Consider the following 17312-nt stretch of genomic DNA (forward strand, 5'->3'; position numbering starts at 1 on the left):
GTTCCCTGAGGCCAGGGGAGGTGTCTGGACTTGAGGAGATGGGTCTCCTGATGAAAGCAGTGGTTTAACAAAGCCATTCTAGTAACAGGAAGGAGGCGGGGATGATTAGCTCATATATCCCCAATGATCCAAAATAAATGTAAAGGGGTAAAAGAAATGGGAGTAGAGAGTTAAGAGGAAGGGATGACTCTGGGGGAAACTGTGAAAGAAAAATCCAAGGCTCTGAAACACTGGTGTGTACAGAGAGGGCAAAAGAACTTTGGAAAAGATGATCCATACTGACCCACCTGTGTAGGGTGGGTTTTAAAGTTATTAAAAGAAAAAAAAAAACATAAATGTAAACTAAAACAAGTCTTGAAAATGTCTGCACTCCTTGGTATTTACACAGAGGAGCTGAGAAGTTACGTCCACACAAAAATCTGCACACGGATGTTTATAGCAGCTTTATTCATAACTGCTCAAACTTGGAAGGTGCCAAGATGTCCTTTAGAAGATGAATGTGTAAATAAACCTCAGTACATCCAGACAATGGAATATTATTCAGGGCTAAAAGAAATAAGCAATCAAGCCCATGAAAAGATACGGAGGAATCTTAAATGCAGAGTAGTAAGTGAAAGAAGCCAGTCTGGAAAGTCTGCATACTACTGTATGATTCCAACCATGTGACAGTCTGGAAAAGACAAAACTGTGGAGAGAGCAAAAAGATCAGTGGTTGCCAGGGGTTGGGGGAGGGGTGAAGAGGGGGAGGATTTTGAGGGCAGTGAAAATATTCTATAGGATACTATTATGATGGATACATGTCATTAGGCATTTGCCCAAACCCACAGAACATACAACACCAAGAGTCAACCGTAATGAACACTATGGACTTTGGGTGATTACCATGTGTCAGTAGAAGTTCATCAACTGTGACAACTGTACCACTCTGGTGGGAGATGATGATGGGGGAGGCTGTGCATGTGGGGGCAGGAAGAATACAAGAAATCTCTGTACCTTCCCCTCAATTTTGCTGTGTACCTAAAACTGCTCTAAAAAATTAAATCTTAAATTTTTTTTGCCCTTCCCAAGGCTTCTCTGCTCATCCCGTTTCCTACCCCCATGCACCTCGGACTTGCTGTACTGGATTATTACAACGTGCAAGTCTGTCTGGAGCTAACCTTAGACAACCCTCTGAGGTTCCATGAATACAGAATTAATCAGCACAAACCACTAAGTGGTTTGAGCCAGAGGGAATAAGTGCATCGTGTTCCAAATTGCCCCGTATCCTCATTCTCTCCCAAGTTTGACTCAAGGTTCAAAAGTCCTAAGCAGCTTAGGCTCAAGACACACAGTCTTCACCATGAGCCTCCAGGAGAAACAAAGTCAGCTCGCGCACAGTGGCCAGATGCACCCATGTCCTAAACAGCTGGAGTCATAGTTAATTTTGGCCCCAGGGCTTTACTTATAATTTAGTATCTCTGTTGTTTACCACAGTAGTAGATAGCTAATCTTCAGAGACCAGGGAAAGACAGCCTCTGAGCTGGTATGTATGTGCATGTATGTATGTATGTGTGTGTGTGTGTGTGTGTGTGTGTGTGTGTGTGTACACACACACACACGCACACACGCCGATAATTGTTGCTTTCGAGAGATCCAGTTTACTGATCTGATGGGCTGTTTTTACTTTGGACCAGAAGGCCTAAGTCTGGAAGCCCTGTTCTCTCGTTTTAGGTATCAAATTGCATTAAGGGGAGAAAAGAGAAAGATGGAGGCAAAATGAGTAAGAAACGATAAAGGGCAAGAACAAGGCATTACAATAACAAAGCCTGTCGAGAAACTGCCTAGCGGTCCAGAACTATTCAACCTCTCAAACTTCACAGCCATAGTCGCAGCTAGTATTTCATTCCTTGGCACAGAACCCATCTTTTTACTGTAGGACAATGAGCCCTCTCTCCCCCAGGTAGTGATGAACTTGTTCCTGAAATAAATGGTCACATGGAGTCACCGAAGGAGGTTTACTGGCCTTTGGGAACTCTGGATTTTATTAAGAATGGGTGAGTCACCCCTGCCCCATTCTCCTCATCGCCCTTTGTCCGTTTAAACTGTTTAAGCTATGAGATTTTCAAAGTAAAATTTCTGGAACCAGCATAAATTGGGGAAATAAATCACAGAGCCTGCAGAACGGCAATCTGGAGGAAATGGATATTTTTCTTGGTTCCTGTTCACTGGCAACCACTGTACCCTCCGGCCCCAGGGCAGGACAGACGTGATGCAGGATTCCCCGACACAGGGCTCCTGACCTGTCAGTTTGACTCCTGGCACTGGCCCTGGTTTCCACAGGGCTGTGGGCACTTTTCCTCATCCCCCTGGGTCCTCTGAAAGGCACATGGGACAGTAAAGCTTGCTAGGTGTTCTGGGTAGACCAGCAGATCTATTTATAGAAGAACATCACTCTTTTGGTTTTAATAACCCTGACAGCAAGCTGTCACGACGAGAAGACTCCTTGTGATTGCCTGCTCCGTGACTCTGAGGTGCGCACGTGTGTACACAAATGCACACACACACACACACACAGACACACACACACGCGCACACACACACACACACACACACACACACACACACACACAAGTACATGCACCTTCACTGTCATCTGGCTGAACCCCACGAGGAAGAACCACTTCAGCAGCACCTGCCTAGCTTTCTCCCCTATGTCTGCTTACTTTGCCAGGGACCGAACCATTGCCACAAAACCAGACAGGGCTGTGAAGGAGCTCGAAATACAAACAAGGAAAGTGCGGAAATTTTTTCAGCCAGATTGCTTTTAAGATAGGGTGTGCTCGGTCAGCAGCAAGCTGCCAACAGAGCCAGGCTCCTGGGACAAATCAGAGTATGTGTGTGGCTGTGGTTACAACAAAAACCGTGCAGCCAAGTCGAGAAGCACGAAAGACCAAAACAGCAAACTGAGCATGACCAACTGAAAAAAAGTTAAAAAGACAACTATGTTTACTTTGGGGAAAATCAACCCAGACCATGGAACGCAGTATCACAATTTATAAGCATTTTTTTTTCTTTTTGCCTTGAACCCAGTAACAAGTTTTTTTCCATATGATGTAAGACTATACCCTCAGAATTATATTTTAATTTGGTTTAACAACAACAAACATCACTCTCAGTCTGTTTTAGAAAACAAGTTTTTAATGTCAGACGGAACTATAGATTTTTATTTTATGTTTTTTAAGTTAATCGGCACTGCGTGTGTCCTGATCCATATAGACCAAAGGTTGAATCTAAGGTTATACTTGTTCATATTAATTTTTTTAAATCAACCTAGGACAACAGTTGGTCCTGTCCCCAGAACACAGACTCAGGATATAAGGTGAATGAGTTTGCTGTTTTAGGCACTCACATTTCCCTGTGTTCTAAGCATCTGTTTTACTGTTTTATTCTCATTATGTAATTCTGGCTATAATACAGCATATGTGATTTTCAATAACACAGCATTACATTTCCATTTCCCAAAAGAAACCCAAACATTAGTCTGATTTTTAAGCTGAATAACATTGGTGAAAAGACTCTCTCACCTGGAGATAAAAAGGAAGTAAACTGATAGAATATTTCGGTGTCCTTCTTCTGACCGCTGTACCCCACAACACTGCCGACCTCCAGTGGGAAGGTCTTGAGGAGAGCGCCTGTGGCCAGGTCGTGGAGCTGCAGAACGTTCCTCACATCATGGAGGTAGCATAACACCAAAAAGTTAGACCTCACACAAGCTACCCATTCTGAAAAGGGAAGAACAGATAAAAGCTTACTTAGCTTTGAAAGTAACGAGAAGCATAGTTATTTCATTGAACAATAGCTCTTGAGCTATTATCCATTGTGCTATGCAGCAATGCGACTGGCAAAGTGATCTTATAATTGACTTTAATCGTTCATCTAACTCCAGAATATTCCTTTAGTAAATGATTGTCACTGTCATGTCTGGAGGAAACAAAATATTCTATGAAAACGTCTGTGATACAAATAACCCCGGCCTACTTATTTTGTGTCCAATCTCATGGTAGGGGCAACAAAAACCAAGTCATGATCCACGTCTGCTGGGAATGTTTATTTGACGAAAATATATTATGCTCTGCGTATGTGCCAGATACCCTGCAAGGCACTGGAGAAATAGGCAGGAAGATGATGTCACTTCTGCCCTTAAGACACAATCATATAAAAACATAAGTAGTAACCTGTAAGCAGAGGTAAGTGAGAAGTTGGCTGGGGACCCGAAACACAAGAGCACTCAAGCGAGCACTGAACTGCATCTTGAGCACGGGGGTGTGAGACAGTGGGTGGCTAGGGTGGTGTCAGAGACAGGACAGCTCTCTGGGGGATGAGGCGGTAGGACGGCAGGCAACTCAAGATGACAGCCAGAGCTGGGAACAGAGAGAGAAGAGGAATACAAACAACCAGTAGGGAGGGAGGCAGACTGCTGAGGAGAACAAGCGACATCTTGTTTTCAAGAAGGAAACTTCCATTTGCAAGAAGAAAAAGGCTGCTTAGTGTGGGGTCGGTGAAAATGGTGGTGGTGGTCTGCCGAGGATCTGGTGAGCCAGATGGACAGGAGTTTAGTTCTGACTTGGCCGTTCCTGGGGAGTTACTGTGTGGACTGCAGGGTGACAGAAATAAAGATGGTATCCAGGAAGGAAGCCGAACAATGGAGGTATATGGAAGGATGGAGGGGAGACGAGGAGGAACACTACTGCCATGAGCCTGTCCTATCACATCAAGCTGGGACAAAGTCTAGGGAGGGAAGAAGAGAAACGAAAGGCATTTCCCAAGAAGACTCATCAGGATGTGGTAACTGTGGGGAGATGAACAGTAAGGCGGAGAATTGAGTCCTCCTCAGCTCCCAGGGCTGCAGCTTCAGTAATGGTGCCGTCGGTGACAGAGCAGGGACAGGAGGTGAGCTGGGTGATGGGGAAAGGAGAGAACGGGAGGGCAGGTGGACAGCACTGCCCATCCTGGTGTGCACAAGATCAGCTTGAGGTGAGGACGGGTCCTCCCAGAGGGAGAGACGCTGGAGTAAATGGAAGCAAGGACAGGGTGGCAGGTAACCGCTCAGATGTGGAAAAGACAAGCCTTTCACGGTGTGCGGTGAGTTTCTTGACATTTACTACAACCTAAGAAACTAGCAGTTCATGCTTATAACGTTATTATCAATATGAATAAGACATCGGCCAGAGGGAACCCTTGAGGATCAGCCGGGGCCTCAGTGGTGCTGGGTTGTTTGGATTAGCACAGTAAGCATTTCTGCCAAGTGAGGACAGAAGAACTCTTATATCTAAAAGTAATTTGCTCATTATCCAATGCAATTTTTTTTTTAAAGTGCCTCAATCAAGCATTATATTTCAGGTGGCCTTAATGCTTTAAAGAAAGTACGGGGGCGGGGGGTGGGGGGGGTGGGGGGGTGGGGAACTGAAGTAAATTATTTCTGTCAAAGAATAATCACTCTATGTTAACTGCAAGCACATCAGAATTATAAAACGGAGACTGAATAAGAAAATGACAAGGTGATTTGCAGACTGTCATTAATAAAAGCTCTGACTTTATGACTCATCGCTAGTTTTTATTCTCAACAGGGCAATCTGAGCTAATGATATATAGCAAATTCAACAGCGCTTCTCTTTGAATTGATGAGTTCTAGTGAATATTGAAGGTTTCCCCTTTCTAGTCTAAAGAACTTATAACCTTTCAGAAGGAAGATTATAAAAATATATCACCCCCCACCAACCCCCACAAAATCCCCAAGCACTGATGGTACATCTCATTAGATCTACAAAGTGAAAGAGGATGTCACCTTAAGACATACTTAAAACCACTTCTTTGGGACTTTAAAAGGCAGAAAACTCACATGCCTTAGCAAATATTTCTATCTAGGATAGCTTTCTACATGAGGATCGTGAGTGCAACCTGACTTGCACCTGAAAAACGCCAAGGGCACCTTACATGAGGATTTATAACACTGAAGGCTCACCTGGACCCACCAAATATGAAGTCAATTCATGTGGGTACTTAGGAAGCACTCACTAAACACTGGCTTTTACTATCCTTGGACAGACATTCTGTCTCAATTTGGACAGAAGCCATCAGCCTACCAATGTCACTACAAACCAGATTCTTCACTTCAACAACCAAACCCCTATTCCTTGGCTCATGGATCCCTGAACCAAATATACATGAGGGTCAGAGGGAGAATGGAAGATTTTGAGGAGAAAGGTGGAGGAATTTCCTTGAGGAGAGCTCCTGCCATGCTCTAAGTCCCCCTCCCTATTAGAGCTTATTACCTTGTTAGCTGATGCCTAATCCAAACCTGAGAAGCTAAAGGGACTATGGCTGAACATCTAGAAAGCAAGGGGAGGGGCCACCTAAGTAGTTCTGGGGAATGGCCCAGGATGTGCTGCTGCCTCAGAGTTGCAGATGTGGGTTTTGCAGCAAAGAGCAGGCATGGGGTCATCTTGGGTCCTATCCAACAGAGCTGCTCAGAGGGGTCTGGAGACTCAGTACACAAGACGGTGGTGGGGTGCAGCCAGATGCCCAGGGGCTGAGGAGAATCTCAAGCAAACACCCAGAGTATTGCTTCTTCCAGAGCCAAGGGCCTAGCAGGAGGCCATCCCTGAGATGGTCAGTCGTAATCACCTGCCCACATTCCCCTTCTCCCCCTGAGCAAGGCCAGGTATAATGTGCTAAGCACAGAACGTACTGGCTTGAGCCAAGGGAGAAAGAGTCCCTTACTTTTCCAGGATACAAACCTGGACCTAACACTTGTGCTTTAATTCACTGGAAACACATTAAGAACTGCTTTATTGGCAACAGAACTGCTTTGCATATCTCAAAAGAAGTTATTTTCCTAATTTTATATCTTATACCTTCACATTTTGGGATGGCCCCAGATTTTGCCTAGTCAATCCATTAACACAAGTTCACCTCCAATGAGTAAACTCTTCATTGGCTTGAAGGTACAGGGACTCTCCTTTTGTGTAAAAACCTGTAGCAAAATTAGTGAGCCTTATTCTAATCAAACTAACTTTCAGGCAATGAATAATTTATAAAGCAGCATATCATTTTTCGAAAATCACAGAGAAAAAGAATAAAAGGGAACTTAAGGGCACTCTGAAACAATTGATAAAGAAGGGAGGGTCTCAGGAGGCTAATGTAGCTCACTGCACACAGCAGCAACTGCAATGGATTCCAATTAAATATGACAATAGTCTATTCTTTTTTAAATTTTTATTCATTTTTGAGACAGAGAGACAGACAGACAGACAGAGAGAGCATGAGCAAGGGAGGGGCAGAGAGAGAGGGAGACACAGAATCCGAAGCAGGCTCCAGGCCGTAAGCTGTCAGCACAGAGCCTGACACAGGGCCTGAACCCATGGACCATGAGATTGTGACCTGACCCGATATCAGACGCTTAACTGAGTCACCCAGGCACACCCCGTCTATTCTCTCTTCTAATAACAGGACTGTAAATCCACTCTGAGATCTACAACAGGTATAATACAAACAGCCAAAGGTTATTCAAAAGCTAAAAGCTAAGAATTCTAAATAGTTTAAAAAATTAAATATTAATGATTATTATCAAACAATAATTACACAGAGACGACTGATATTTAAAAAGACTACCTTTGAAAGCCTGGATTCAGGGGCACCTGGGTTGCTTGGTCGTTAAGCGTCTGACTCTTGATTTCGGCTCAGGGCATGATCTCAAGGTTAGTGGGATTGAACCCCTGCTATCAGTGCAGAGCCTGCTTGGGATTCTCTCTCCCCCTCTCTCTCTCTCTGCCCCTCCCCTGCTCATGCACATGTGCACGCGCTCTCTCAAAATAAATTAAAAAAAAAAAGGAAAGCCTGGATCCACACCCCCACAATTTTTACGAAGGCCCTGCATGACATTGTACTAGCCACAAAGATGTCGTCTAGTAAATACCTGGGTTACGCTACTTAGACACTTCATTCTCGAAGACTGAAGGCTGAAAGTTCTTTGCCTTCTAACAGGTCACCAAAGAATGAGAGATGTAGCAACGTGTTCACCTTCTCACCAAAACCCAAAGCGCGCAGTGTTCAAGTAGTATGCAATCTCACCTAAGACATCTTTCTCATGCTCAGGCACAAGCACTTTCCACTTAGACTCCTCAGGATCCGTGAAGTCGATGTTGATCAGGCGATAGTTGGGCGAATGGCGATTTGTCTTGAAGGTGAACAGCGTCCCCTCATTGGTCACATAGTCATATTCTCCTTCAAAGTTGTCGATCAGTTTCACCCACTTCAGGATTCCTGGTGAGAGAGCAAGCATCCCTGTCACCTCTCCTATGTTTAAAATGGTGTGGTTTACATGTGGCGAAGGGAGGGCAGGTTTTCTCTGTCCACAGAACGTAAAGCGGACAAAATATCTGAAAAGATCTAAGCCTTGAGAAAGAGCAAAGACAAGTGCAGGTAAATTGTAAGGTTTTAAAAATATGAGGAAAATATTTTTCATGAAAAACCTGAAAGACACTAAAGGACTTCTCCTCTCAGCCCCCTGCCCCAGGTAATCTGATAAATCCTCTTCTACCCGAATATCTCAAAGCCAAGCACTTCTTTCTACCCGGACTGCCACTACACCATCCCACATCTTCGTCATTCGCCTCCATGTCTACGGTCTATGGCGGCGGCTCCCAACCAGGACGATTTCACACACCAGACACACACACCCGCACACTCATACCTAGACATCCCCCTCCACACACACACACTCAAACCCAGGTACAAATACAAACACAGACACATATCCTCCACACAGACACCCCCCCCCCCCGCACACACATCCACACCTTAAATGCCGTTTATAAAAATAAAAAATATAAATAAATAAAAAACGCTGGGAAGACATCTGTTTCACAATGTATCAGATGCAGATATTCAGAGAGTACATTTTAAAAGTTTTATAAACAAAAGAGCTCGATGATTTCTAAACTACTGAAAGGCACTGCCAGATCTTAGCTATTCTCTAATTAATCTCCTACCTTAAATTTCTCAGTGAAATTGCTATATTAATTTGGTAGTTCATTTTTATCCTTGAATCTTTCAAGGTGATTTTACATTGTCTCCTTCATCTCCATAGCATAATATCTTTATGTGATTTTTGGTCGAATTAAATTTATCAAGAAAAATATACTCCCATGGAGGAAAGACATTTTTTTTTTTTTTTTTTTTTTTTGGTCAGACATAACTGAATTAAAACCCCAGCTCCATTATTTAGTTGTGTGACCTGAGCAATCTCTTTATTCTCTACTAAGCTTTATTTTCTCAACTGTAAACTAGGATGAGTAAGTAAATTAAAAAATTAGCGTAAAGTGATTACTAATACCTACCCCACAACAAAAACTCAACAAATATTTAAAAATGAATGACCAGGGGCACCTGAGTGGCTCAGTCGGTTGAGCGTCCGACTTCAGCTCAGGTCATGATCTCACGGTTGGTGGGTTCGAGCCCCATGTCGGGCTCTGTGCTGACAGCTCTGAGCCTGGAGCCTGCTTTGGATTCTGTGTCTCCCTCTCTCTCTGCCCCTCCCCCGCTCACATTCTGTCTCTCACTCTGTCTCTCAAAAATAAATAAAAATTTAAAAATTTGTAAAAAAAAAAAAAAAGAATGACCAGAATTAAAACTAATAATAAGATAAGCAAGCTAAATAAAATCTATAGCTTTCTAATATGCCAGCAATACCAGTCAGAAAATATGGGGTGAGGAGGGCCCTCTTGTACAATAGAAGCAAAATTAATACTTAGGAATGCACTTAATACGAAATGTGAAATCTATATGAAGAAAGCTCTAAAATCTTCCTAAGAAATCCTAAAACAACAACAACAACAAAACCCTGAAGAACTAGAAACACATACCATACCTCTAGATGGGAAGACTCAATATTTCAAAGGTGCAAATAATCCCAGAGGAAATCTATAAATTTAACATAATTCCAATCAAAATTCAAATGAGATTTTTAGGGAATTTGACAATATCATCTTAAGGTTCATTTGAAAGAACATACACGTTAAAACAGTCATTTTTCAAAATAGAGTGAGGGGGAACTTTTTGCACCATGATGCTCTTAACAAGCCTCTCCCCCACCAAAGGTAACCATCATGCTGAATTTTACATTATTTACTTTATTTTTCTTCATTCTTTTCCTGCTCCAATATGTATCCATAAACACTACAGTCTAATTTTATCTTATCCTTGAATTTCATGTATGGAGAAGTCATACAATATGTATTCTTTTGTGTCTGATTTCTTTCACATGACATGTTTGTGAGATTTTTCCATCCTGTGGTTATTGTGAGTGACTTCTGGCTAAATCCCATTGTGCTCGAAAAACACACTGTATGATTTTTAATCTTTTGAAATTTGCTAAGAAAAACTTTTAGGGTCTAATTATTTTTCCTTTAAGGATTTTTAAATGTTCCTGTGACTGAAAAGAATGTATATTTTGCAGATTTTGGGTGTGATATGCCAAATATGTCTATTAAGTCATATGTTAATCACATTGTTCAAATCCATGTATTTACTGATTTGGGGAGCCATTTTTTTCTATCATGCAGAGAAGAGGTCTTAAAATGTTCCTCTATGATTATAGATTAGATTTGTTTATTTTTACTTGTATTTCTGTTAATTTCTGCCCTCTGTAGTTTGAAAGCATGCTGTTCAATACATACCAAATTAGAATTACTATATTTAAATAAAACTCAATTGAGCTTTTTATGGTTATGAAGTTTTAACTTTAGCAATGCTTTTTACTTTTTATTTTTAAAGTCTACTTCGATGTTAAGACAACTATGTGATTTTCATAGTAACATCTTGGGCAAGTTGTCCTCTGCAGAATGACTGGTCCCAATTATGTCGTTTATCATTTCTGAAAAGATTTTTTCTTTTTCATCTCTCTTAACCACTCATGCGTTCCACTGCTTGGTGGGAAGTAAAATTTCTTTACATCCATATTCTATTTCATTAATTCTCTCTTCAGCTGTGTCTAATTTCTTCAACCTAATAACTGAATTTTTTAACATTAATAATCATATTTTTTACAGAAATTCTACTTGGTCTTCTTCCACTCTGTTGGGTTATTCTTTACAGGATGTTGTTTCTTGCTTATGCTTCCAAGTTTCTTGTTTATTTTTTGTAAAAGTAGCATCACATCGTTTACTTTTTAAAGTGTATTTAAATTTAAAATGTATTTACGTTAGGATGTGATAATTCCACTCGGTGCTTCTGTTGCTCTATTTCTCATGCTGGTGAGTTTCTTTGTCTGATTTGTGATTTGTGTGTGTGTGTGTGTGTGTGTGTGTGTGTGTGCGTGTGTGTGTGTGTATGTGTGAGTTTTGACTGTGAAATGATTTCCCTTGAAACAATATCTATGGGAATTCTTGGAGGCCTGAGTTAAAGTAGCATTCTTCCAGAATGCTACCATATTTGGCTTCCGTTTGCCTGCTGAGAGGCAACCAATCTGGGAGTGCTTTAAATTAAATTCTTAGCCTGAGGATTTTTGGACCTCAGAGGGGACAATCAAGATAACCTGTACCCATGTCAGCCTTTCTCATGTTTTAGGAGAATTCACATCCTGCCTCTCCCTCTCCTTCCCTAGTGCTAACGTAAAGATAGGTGGGTTTTCTTCCCATACCCTCCCTTTCCCCCACCTCTTGCTCCCAGCTCTACCACTGGTAGTTTATTTCTTAATCACCATTACATTGAGGATATCTCTCATTAGATTCTCCAATATGGAGAACCAGAGGACTTTATCTTCTATCCCCCTTGCCCTGGGTGGCCATCAGATGGAAACTTAACCTGCAAAGCCCGGGAACATTCTGGAACAATCCAGGATTCCTGCATTCATTTTGTCTGGTCTCTATGGTTTCTCTTTTTTTGTGCCAACTTTGCAATATATTTAAAAAGATATTTTATAAGCTTTTTACAGCATTTCAGTTGTTTTAATTGGGAGGTTACTCAGAATATATAATTTGCTGAACCTTCAAAGAGAAATCCTTACAATTAATTTTTATAAAGGTTATGCTGTGAATTTAAGTTTCAATTTTCTTTTCAGTAACAAACTGCTAACCTCAAACACAGGTGACCGCTCAAAGATAATTTCATTTTAATTTACATAAAACAATGCTTTAAAAGGGGAAAAACCCAAAAACTATTCCTAAGAAGACTAAGTAAATAAGTAAAAAATTAGCTGGCAATGCAAGAACTGCAGGTAATCAGAAAGGTACATTTGTTTATACTAAGAATGATGAATCACAATTTTCTGGACTATGACATTTGTAGACACAGAATCTTGGTTCAGAAAAATGTAAGATTCCTTAAATGTCCCCCTGACAATAAAACATTTCCTGATGTGCAACCTTTACTTCTCAAAGTAACCATCTTATGGTTTCTGCCTGAAAAGGTCTTGCAGGCATTGTAGTGATATTTATTATGACCCTAGCTACCCACCCCCAACACAAAAAGTCACTGAAGTATCTACTAAAGGCAATACACAGAAATTTCCTTCAGTACCTCTGTATAATCAGGTGAGCCTGAAGATGTGGCACACTCGTTTTAAATAATCAAGCCCCAGGGAACACCAAAACAACAAAGTTTGTGGTCATTATCTACCATCAAATCCTGGAGTATTAACCTGAGTCATAAATAAATACTACAAGTCATAAATTCATTTGAATTTAGGTATGTGGCTGGATTTATACAAATGGGATTCAAAGTACTGGTCCCCATGGGGCTGCATGTTTAAAATGATGTTCACGGAATCTTTTTGCTCTCCTGAAAACCTTGCTCCTTAGGGATTTGGCACAAAATAATTCAAGAGAAATGGTATTTCAGTTGAACAATGGGGCTCACTCAGTTTTGCTATTCGCAAGTTAGAACGCTATTGATTGAAATAGAAAATAGAAAAATTACTCTTAAAAAAGAAACATGGCTTAACTCCCAAACCGTCTCACTTTTACCATCCTTTCCTGAGGTTCTTTTTTTTGTAAGTGGCATTATTCACTCTGACGCCAACAGAATTCAATTCCCAAACTTCTCCCTGTGTAAGTTAAAATAACTTTTTATAGACCTGATTCTTGGTGGGAGAATGATTTGTTTGCTGAGGGAAGGTTAGCTTAAAATAAGTCATCTTATGCTTTCCCTAGAGCAAACTCATTACTTTTTATTGCTTCCTTTTAAAATCAATGGTATTAACTTTGTTTCATAGAAAATGTTTTGTAAGCTCTCTAGCAACAGGAGCTGAAAGTGCTTTTATACTTTATGAAACACTATACAATAACAATAAACAAATGCAAAGTGAAGTCATGCTCTGAAACTTGGAGGGCAGAATGCTGTTGTTCTCCTTGGCCTGACACCTTCCTTCCATCCCAGCTGCCTCACAGTGACAGTCAGAACACGGGCTTGGGAGTGTCAACTGACCTGAGTCTGAATCTTTGCGTGGCATTAGGGAAGTGAACTGGCCTCACCATCCCCAGTTTCCTGGAGATAACAACATGTGCTCCTTAGAGGTTGTTGAGAAGACTAAATGAATTATCTACAGTTGTAGCTCAGAATCTGGCACGCAGAAAATGTTAAATAGTCAATACTTACTACTATTCCAAATAATCCCAACATTCTTCAAATGGCAAAAATAAGCTAAATGTGGCTTCTGAACAGCATGACTTGTTAATAGTGAACTTTTAAAATCTAATTTCCATCTGTCATAGCACGTAGCTATTTTCCTAGAATAAGCCTTTAGAATCACTGATTTTAAAATTAGAAAAAAATACTACTTTTGTCATTATTACTTAATTTTTATATTTATTTGTATTTTACTTCAAAATTAATGTTTTGCTTATTTTTATGCTATCTTTTGATGTTCCAATTCTTTTTGCTTTTTTTACATTCCCACTCTGAAACACATACTAGTTTTTAATAACTCCCTGCCTTTCACAGAAGCCCTCCTCACCTGTTGGGCTGGCTCTTAACACTCAGCTGAGTTTGCTAAACTTTGGACAACTTGTTTGTTTCAAGTTTCCCAAATGTTTATTTCCCCCTTTCCACACCACCCCCAGAAGATGCCCAAGCCCCGTAGAGCATGAAACATGAGTCAGCGTTGTCTCAGCTACCGAGAAACAAGAGGTCATGTGCCCTGCATTAGCTAGAGACAGCTGAAGGAACAACTTCAGTGTCCAAAAACACCGAGCTTCCTTGGTATGTGTAGCATGTACTGTAGATTAATTTTTTATGCAGAAGAGAGCCATTTTTCATTAATGACACGGAAGCATTAAAACAAAGACAGGCTGAGTGCTGAAAACTTCATCAGTCTAAAAGGATCGAATTTTCAGCAAAAAAGGAAAAAGCAGAGAGACAGGTTAGTGAAAGTCTGGATGAAGTAAAGATAAGCTGGTATTTCCTTACAAAAATCAGTCATGTCAGCACCATCTGTCGTTTCTGCCAAATGCTCCATAAATGCTGAGATAGGAGCAAAGACAACTTCAGGCCCGTCCTAAGATGGCTACGTTGGTGTGCTAAGTGTGTTACGTTACTAACACGGACTTTAGACATTGATAGTGCTTTTCACCTAATAATGCTTCCTAAGGGTTCTATTTCAAAACTTCTAACACAAGTTTAAATGCATTCAGAATAGGGCCAAATGGTCAGCATCTCTTTTGTTGCTGTTCACCTTAACAATAGGAAATAAAGGATCTGAACTTTCACAGAAAAGTGAAAGAACCAAAGAGAGAGGGAACAAAAGAAAGAAAACAGAGGGGAAAGGGAGGGCGTTTAGAGTCTTCAGACTGCAGAGATGTCCCAACCGTGAGCCTGCGCATGTGCGCTAGGTCACAGCACTGCTGATAAGCCCCGAAACTGTGCACTGGCGACCTCACAGAGACCATCCAGCAGGAATGACGGCGCAGAGTGGGGCACCTGATACATGCTACACGCGTGCTTTGTAACTAAATATGTAACACTTACCCAATCCCACAGTTTAGACTGAGACTTACATATATTTGTTGACAGTGTGAGACAACAGAAGCAACCAAATTTTAAAATAGTGGTCTCAGACTTTTCCAGTAAAAACATTTAGAAATATAAGTTAAATATTTATACTGAACACCAAGATAAATATGCATAAAAGTATCTTGAAAACCATCATTTATATTTTTAACGTATAAATGAAATTTTAATAAAAGTTTTTTAAGTCCACATATTTGAAAAAAGAGCAAATCTAAGGCCTGAAAACTATAATATAGAAAATTTGTAAAAATTTATTCTGAATTTAGTTGATATGAAGTAACTTTATATATATGTTGACTCCTGAACAACGTGGGAGTTAGGGATACCAACAACCCACTGCAGTCAAAAATCCACATATAATTTTTGACTCCCCTGAAATTTTACTAACATTCCACTGTTGACTAGGCACCTTACTGATAACATAACCAACCCATTAACACATATTTTGTATCTTGTACGTATTATATACTGTATCCTTAGAATAAAGTAAGCTAGAGAAAAGTGAATATTAAGAAAATCATAAAAGAAAATACACTTATAGTACAATACTGTATTTATTATTAAAAAAACAAACAAACCCAAAATCCACGTTTAGTGGACCTGCAGAGTTCAAATCTGGGTTGTTCAAAGGTCAACTGCATATTCAAATTGGATAATAAACTTAGGAAATGAAATATATATATAATTTTGAAAATTCTTAATTAAATACAGAAAATATAACTACGAAAATCCAGACACAAATCATTTGCTTCCAAGGTTCAGGATGATTAATTTCAACTAATCTGCAGGCATGAATCACATTAAGAATCACAGGAGTCAAGACCCAGCTGTCTTTTCTCCTGCAGACTATTAAATTGTCACGCCAGCCTGGTGTCCTAAGTGGTTCTTCACTTTTGATCTTAAACAAGGAACAGAAGAAGAGAAAGAAAAACTTCTGCCCATACAATATACATAACTGGAGTATATGGTCTGTACTTATTCATGGTCTGTACTTATTCATCATTCTCAGGGTTTCATAAAGGATAAAAATTTAACTAAAAAAACTTGAGGAGGCCAGAAAAGAGAAGATTCAAAATGCTTACAGGAACATGACCAGTGACTGATGGAGGATGGCTTATAAAGCACGGCCACCTGAGCACCATGAGCCATAAACAACAACATCATTCAAGACAAGATGGTACCCACCTTCTAGGAGTCTACATGAAAGAAAAAAATTATCTCACGCTTGTTAAAATGGTAAAGAAGGCTTTATTCAGGACTCCCGAGAGAGGTGTTAAGACTACAGCAATAAGAGAGAGAGAGATCAGGCTTAACTCCAAATACAAAAAAGGGAGCTGGGGATTTATAGCCAATGAGCAGAATGGACAGAGGGGTGGTCACTAAGAGGACACATGGAGTAGGGGGGGTGCTAGTTAAAACAACCTACTAATATTCGTGGTGAAGGCAGGTCAAGGTAATCAGATATCACATAGGGGAGGAATGAGGAATTTGATCAGATATTAAGGGTGATCAGATATGGATAGGAGATTCTCTTTAAACTGATTTAGTGAGATTCTTGCTACAACTGAGCTGTGCTGGCCCAACAAAGGAGAGGAGGCTGAGGAACCAAGGCTGAGGATTGGTTGAGAAGAGGGCTTAGGGAAGTCTGACTAACATCTGGCCAAGGACAGACTCCTTGTTATCTGTCAGGCACTGTTCTAGGTGCTGGGCACTCCAGGGAGCAAGACAAAGTCCCTGATCTCATGCAGCTCACAAACACTCACACAAAGTGTTTCTGTTGTTGTTGTTTGTTTTTGCACAGTGAAAAAAAGAAATAAGAATAGGGGAAAGGAAGAGAAAAGCCAACTGCAGAAGAAAAGGTGTCAACCCTGTGGTAACTGCTAGGGCAAAAATCCCTCCTCCCCCAGAGAAAGAAGATAACAACTCAGAACATGTCTCTGGCAGCCAGAATATCACACAGAAGGGAGGGTGATATATATAGATTTTTAATTTTTTTGTTTATTTATTTTTGAGAGACAGAGACAGAGTGTGAGCGGGGGAGGGGCAGACAGAGAGAGAGAGAGACACAGAATCAAACCAGGCTCCAGGCTCCGAGCTGTCAGCACAGAGCCTGACGTGGGGCTCAAACTCGTGAACCCAAAGATCATGACCTGAGCTGAAGTCAGATGCTCAACCGACTGAGCCACTCAGGCGCCCCATGGAGGGGAGGGGGTGTGATATTCTTTGGAAGACATTTGCTTAGCTGTTTGGAACACCTAGGAAATTGTTTA

At 40.7% G+C, this 17312-nt stretch overlaps 1 protein-coding gene and 1 long non-coding RNA gene across 2 annotated transcripts in view; one reads left to right on the forward strand and one right to left on the reverse strand.

Moving 5' to 3' along the window:
- LOC131514618 (uncharacterized) overlaps positions 1-17312 on the forward strand; it is a 197480-nt gene that overhangs the window by 175007 nt on the left and 5161 nt on the right. The gene's annotated exons all lie outside the window — the stretch shown is intronic.
- The window catches only part of PREP (prolyl endopeptidase), a 120196-nt gene that overhangs the window by 46105 nt on the left and 56779 nt on the right, over positions 1-17312 (reverse strand). The window contains exons 8-9 of the mRNA XM_058734835.1: positions 8110-8301; positions 3564-3761 (exon numbers count right to left, since the gene is read on the reverse strand). Of these exons, the coding sequence (XP_058590818.1) occupies positions 3564-3761; positions 8110-8301 (390 nt within the window). The remainder of the gene's footprint in view (positions 1-3563; positions 3762-8109; positions 8302-17312) is intronic.

Source organism: Neofelis nebulosa, chromosome 6 (genome assembly GCF_028018385.1).
Source record: "Neofelis nebulosa isolate mNeoNeb1 chromosome 6, mNeoNeb1.pri, whole genome shotgun sequence".
Classification (NCBI taxonomy): domain Eukaryota; kingdom Metazoa; phylum Chordata; class Mammalia; order Carnivora; family Felidae; genus Neofelis; species Neofelis nebulosa.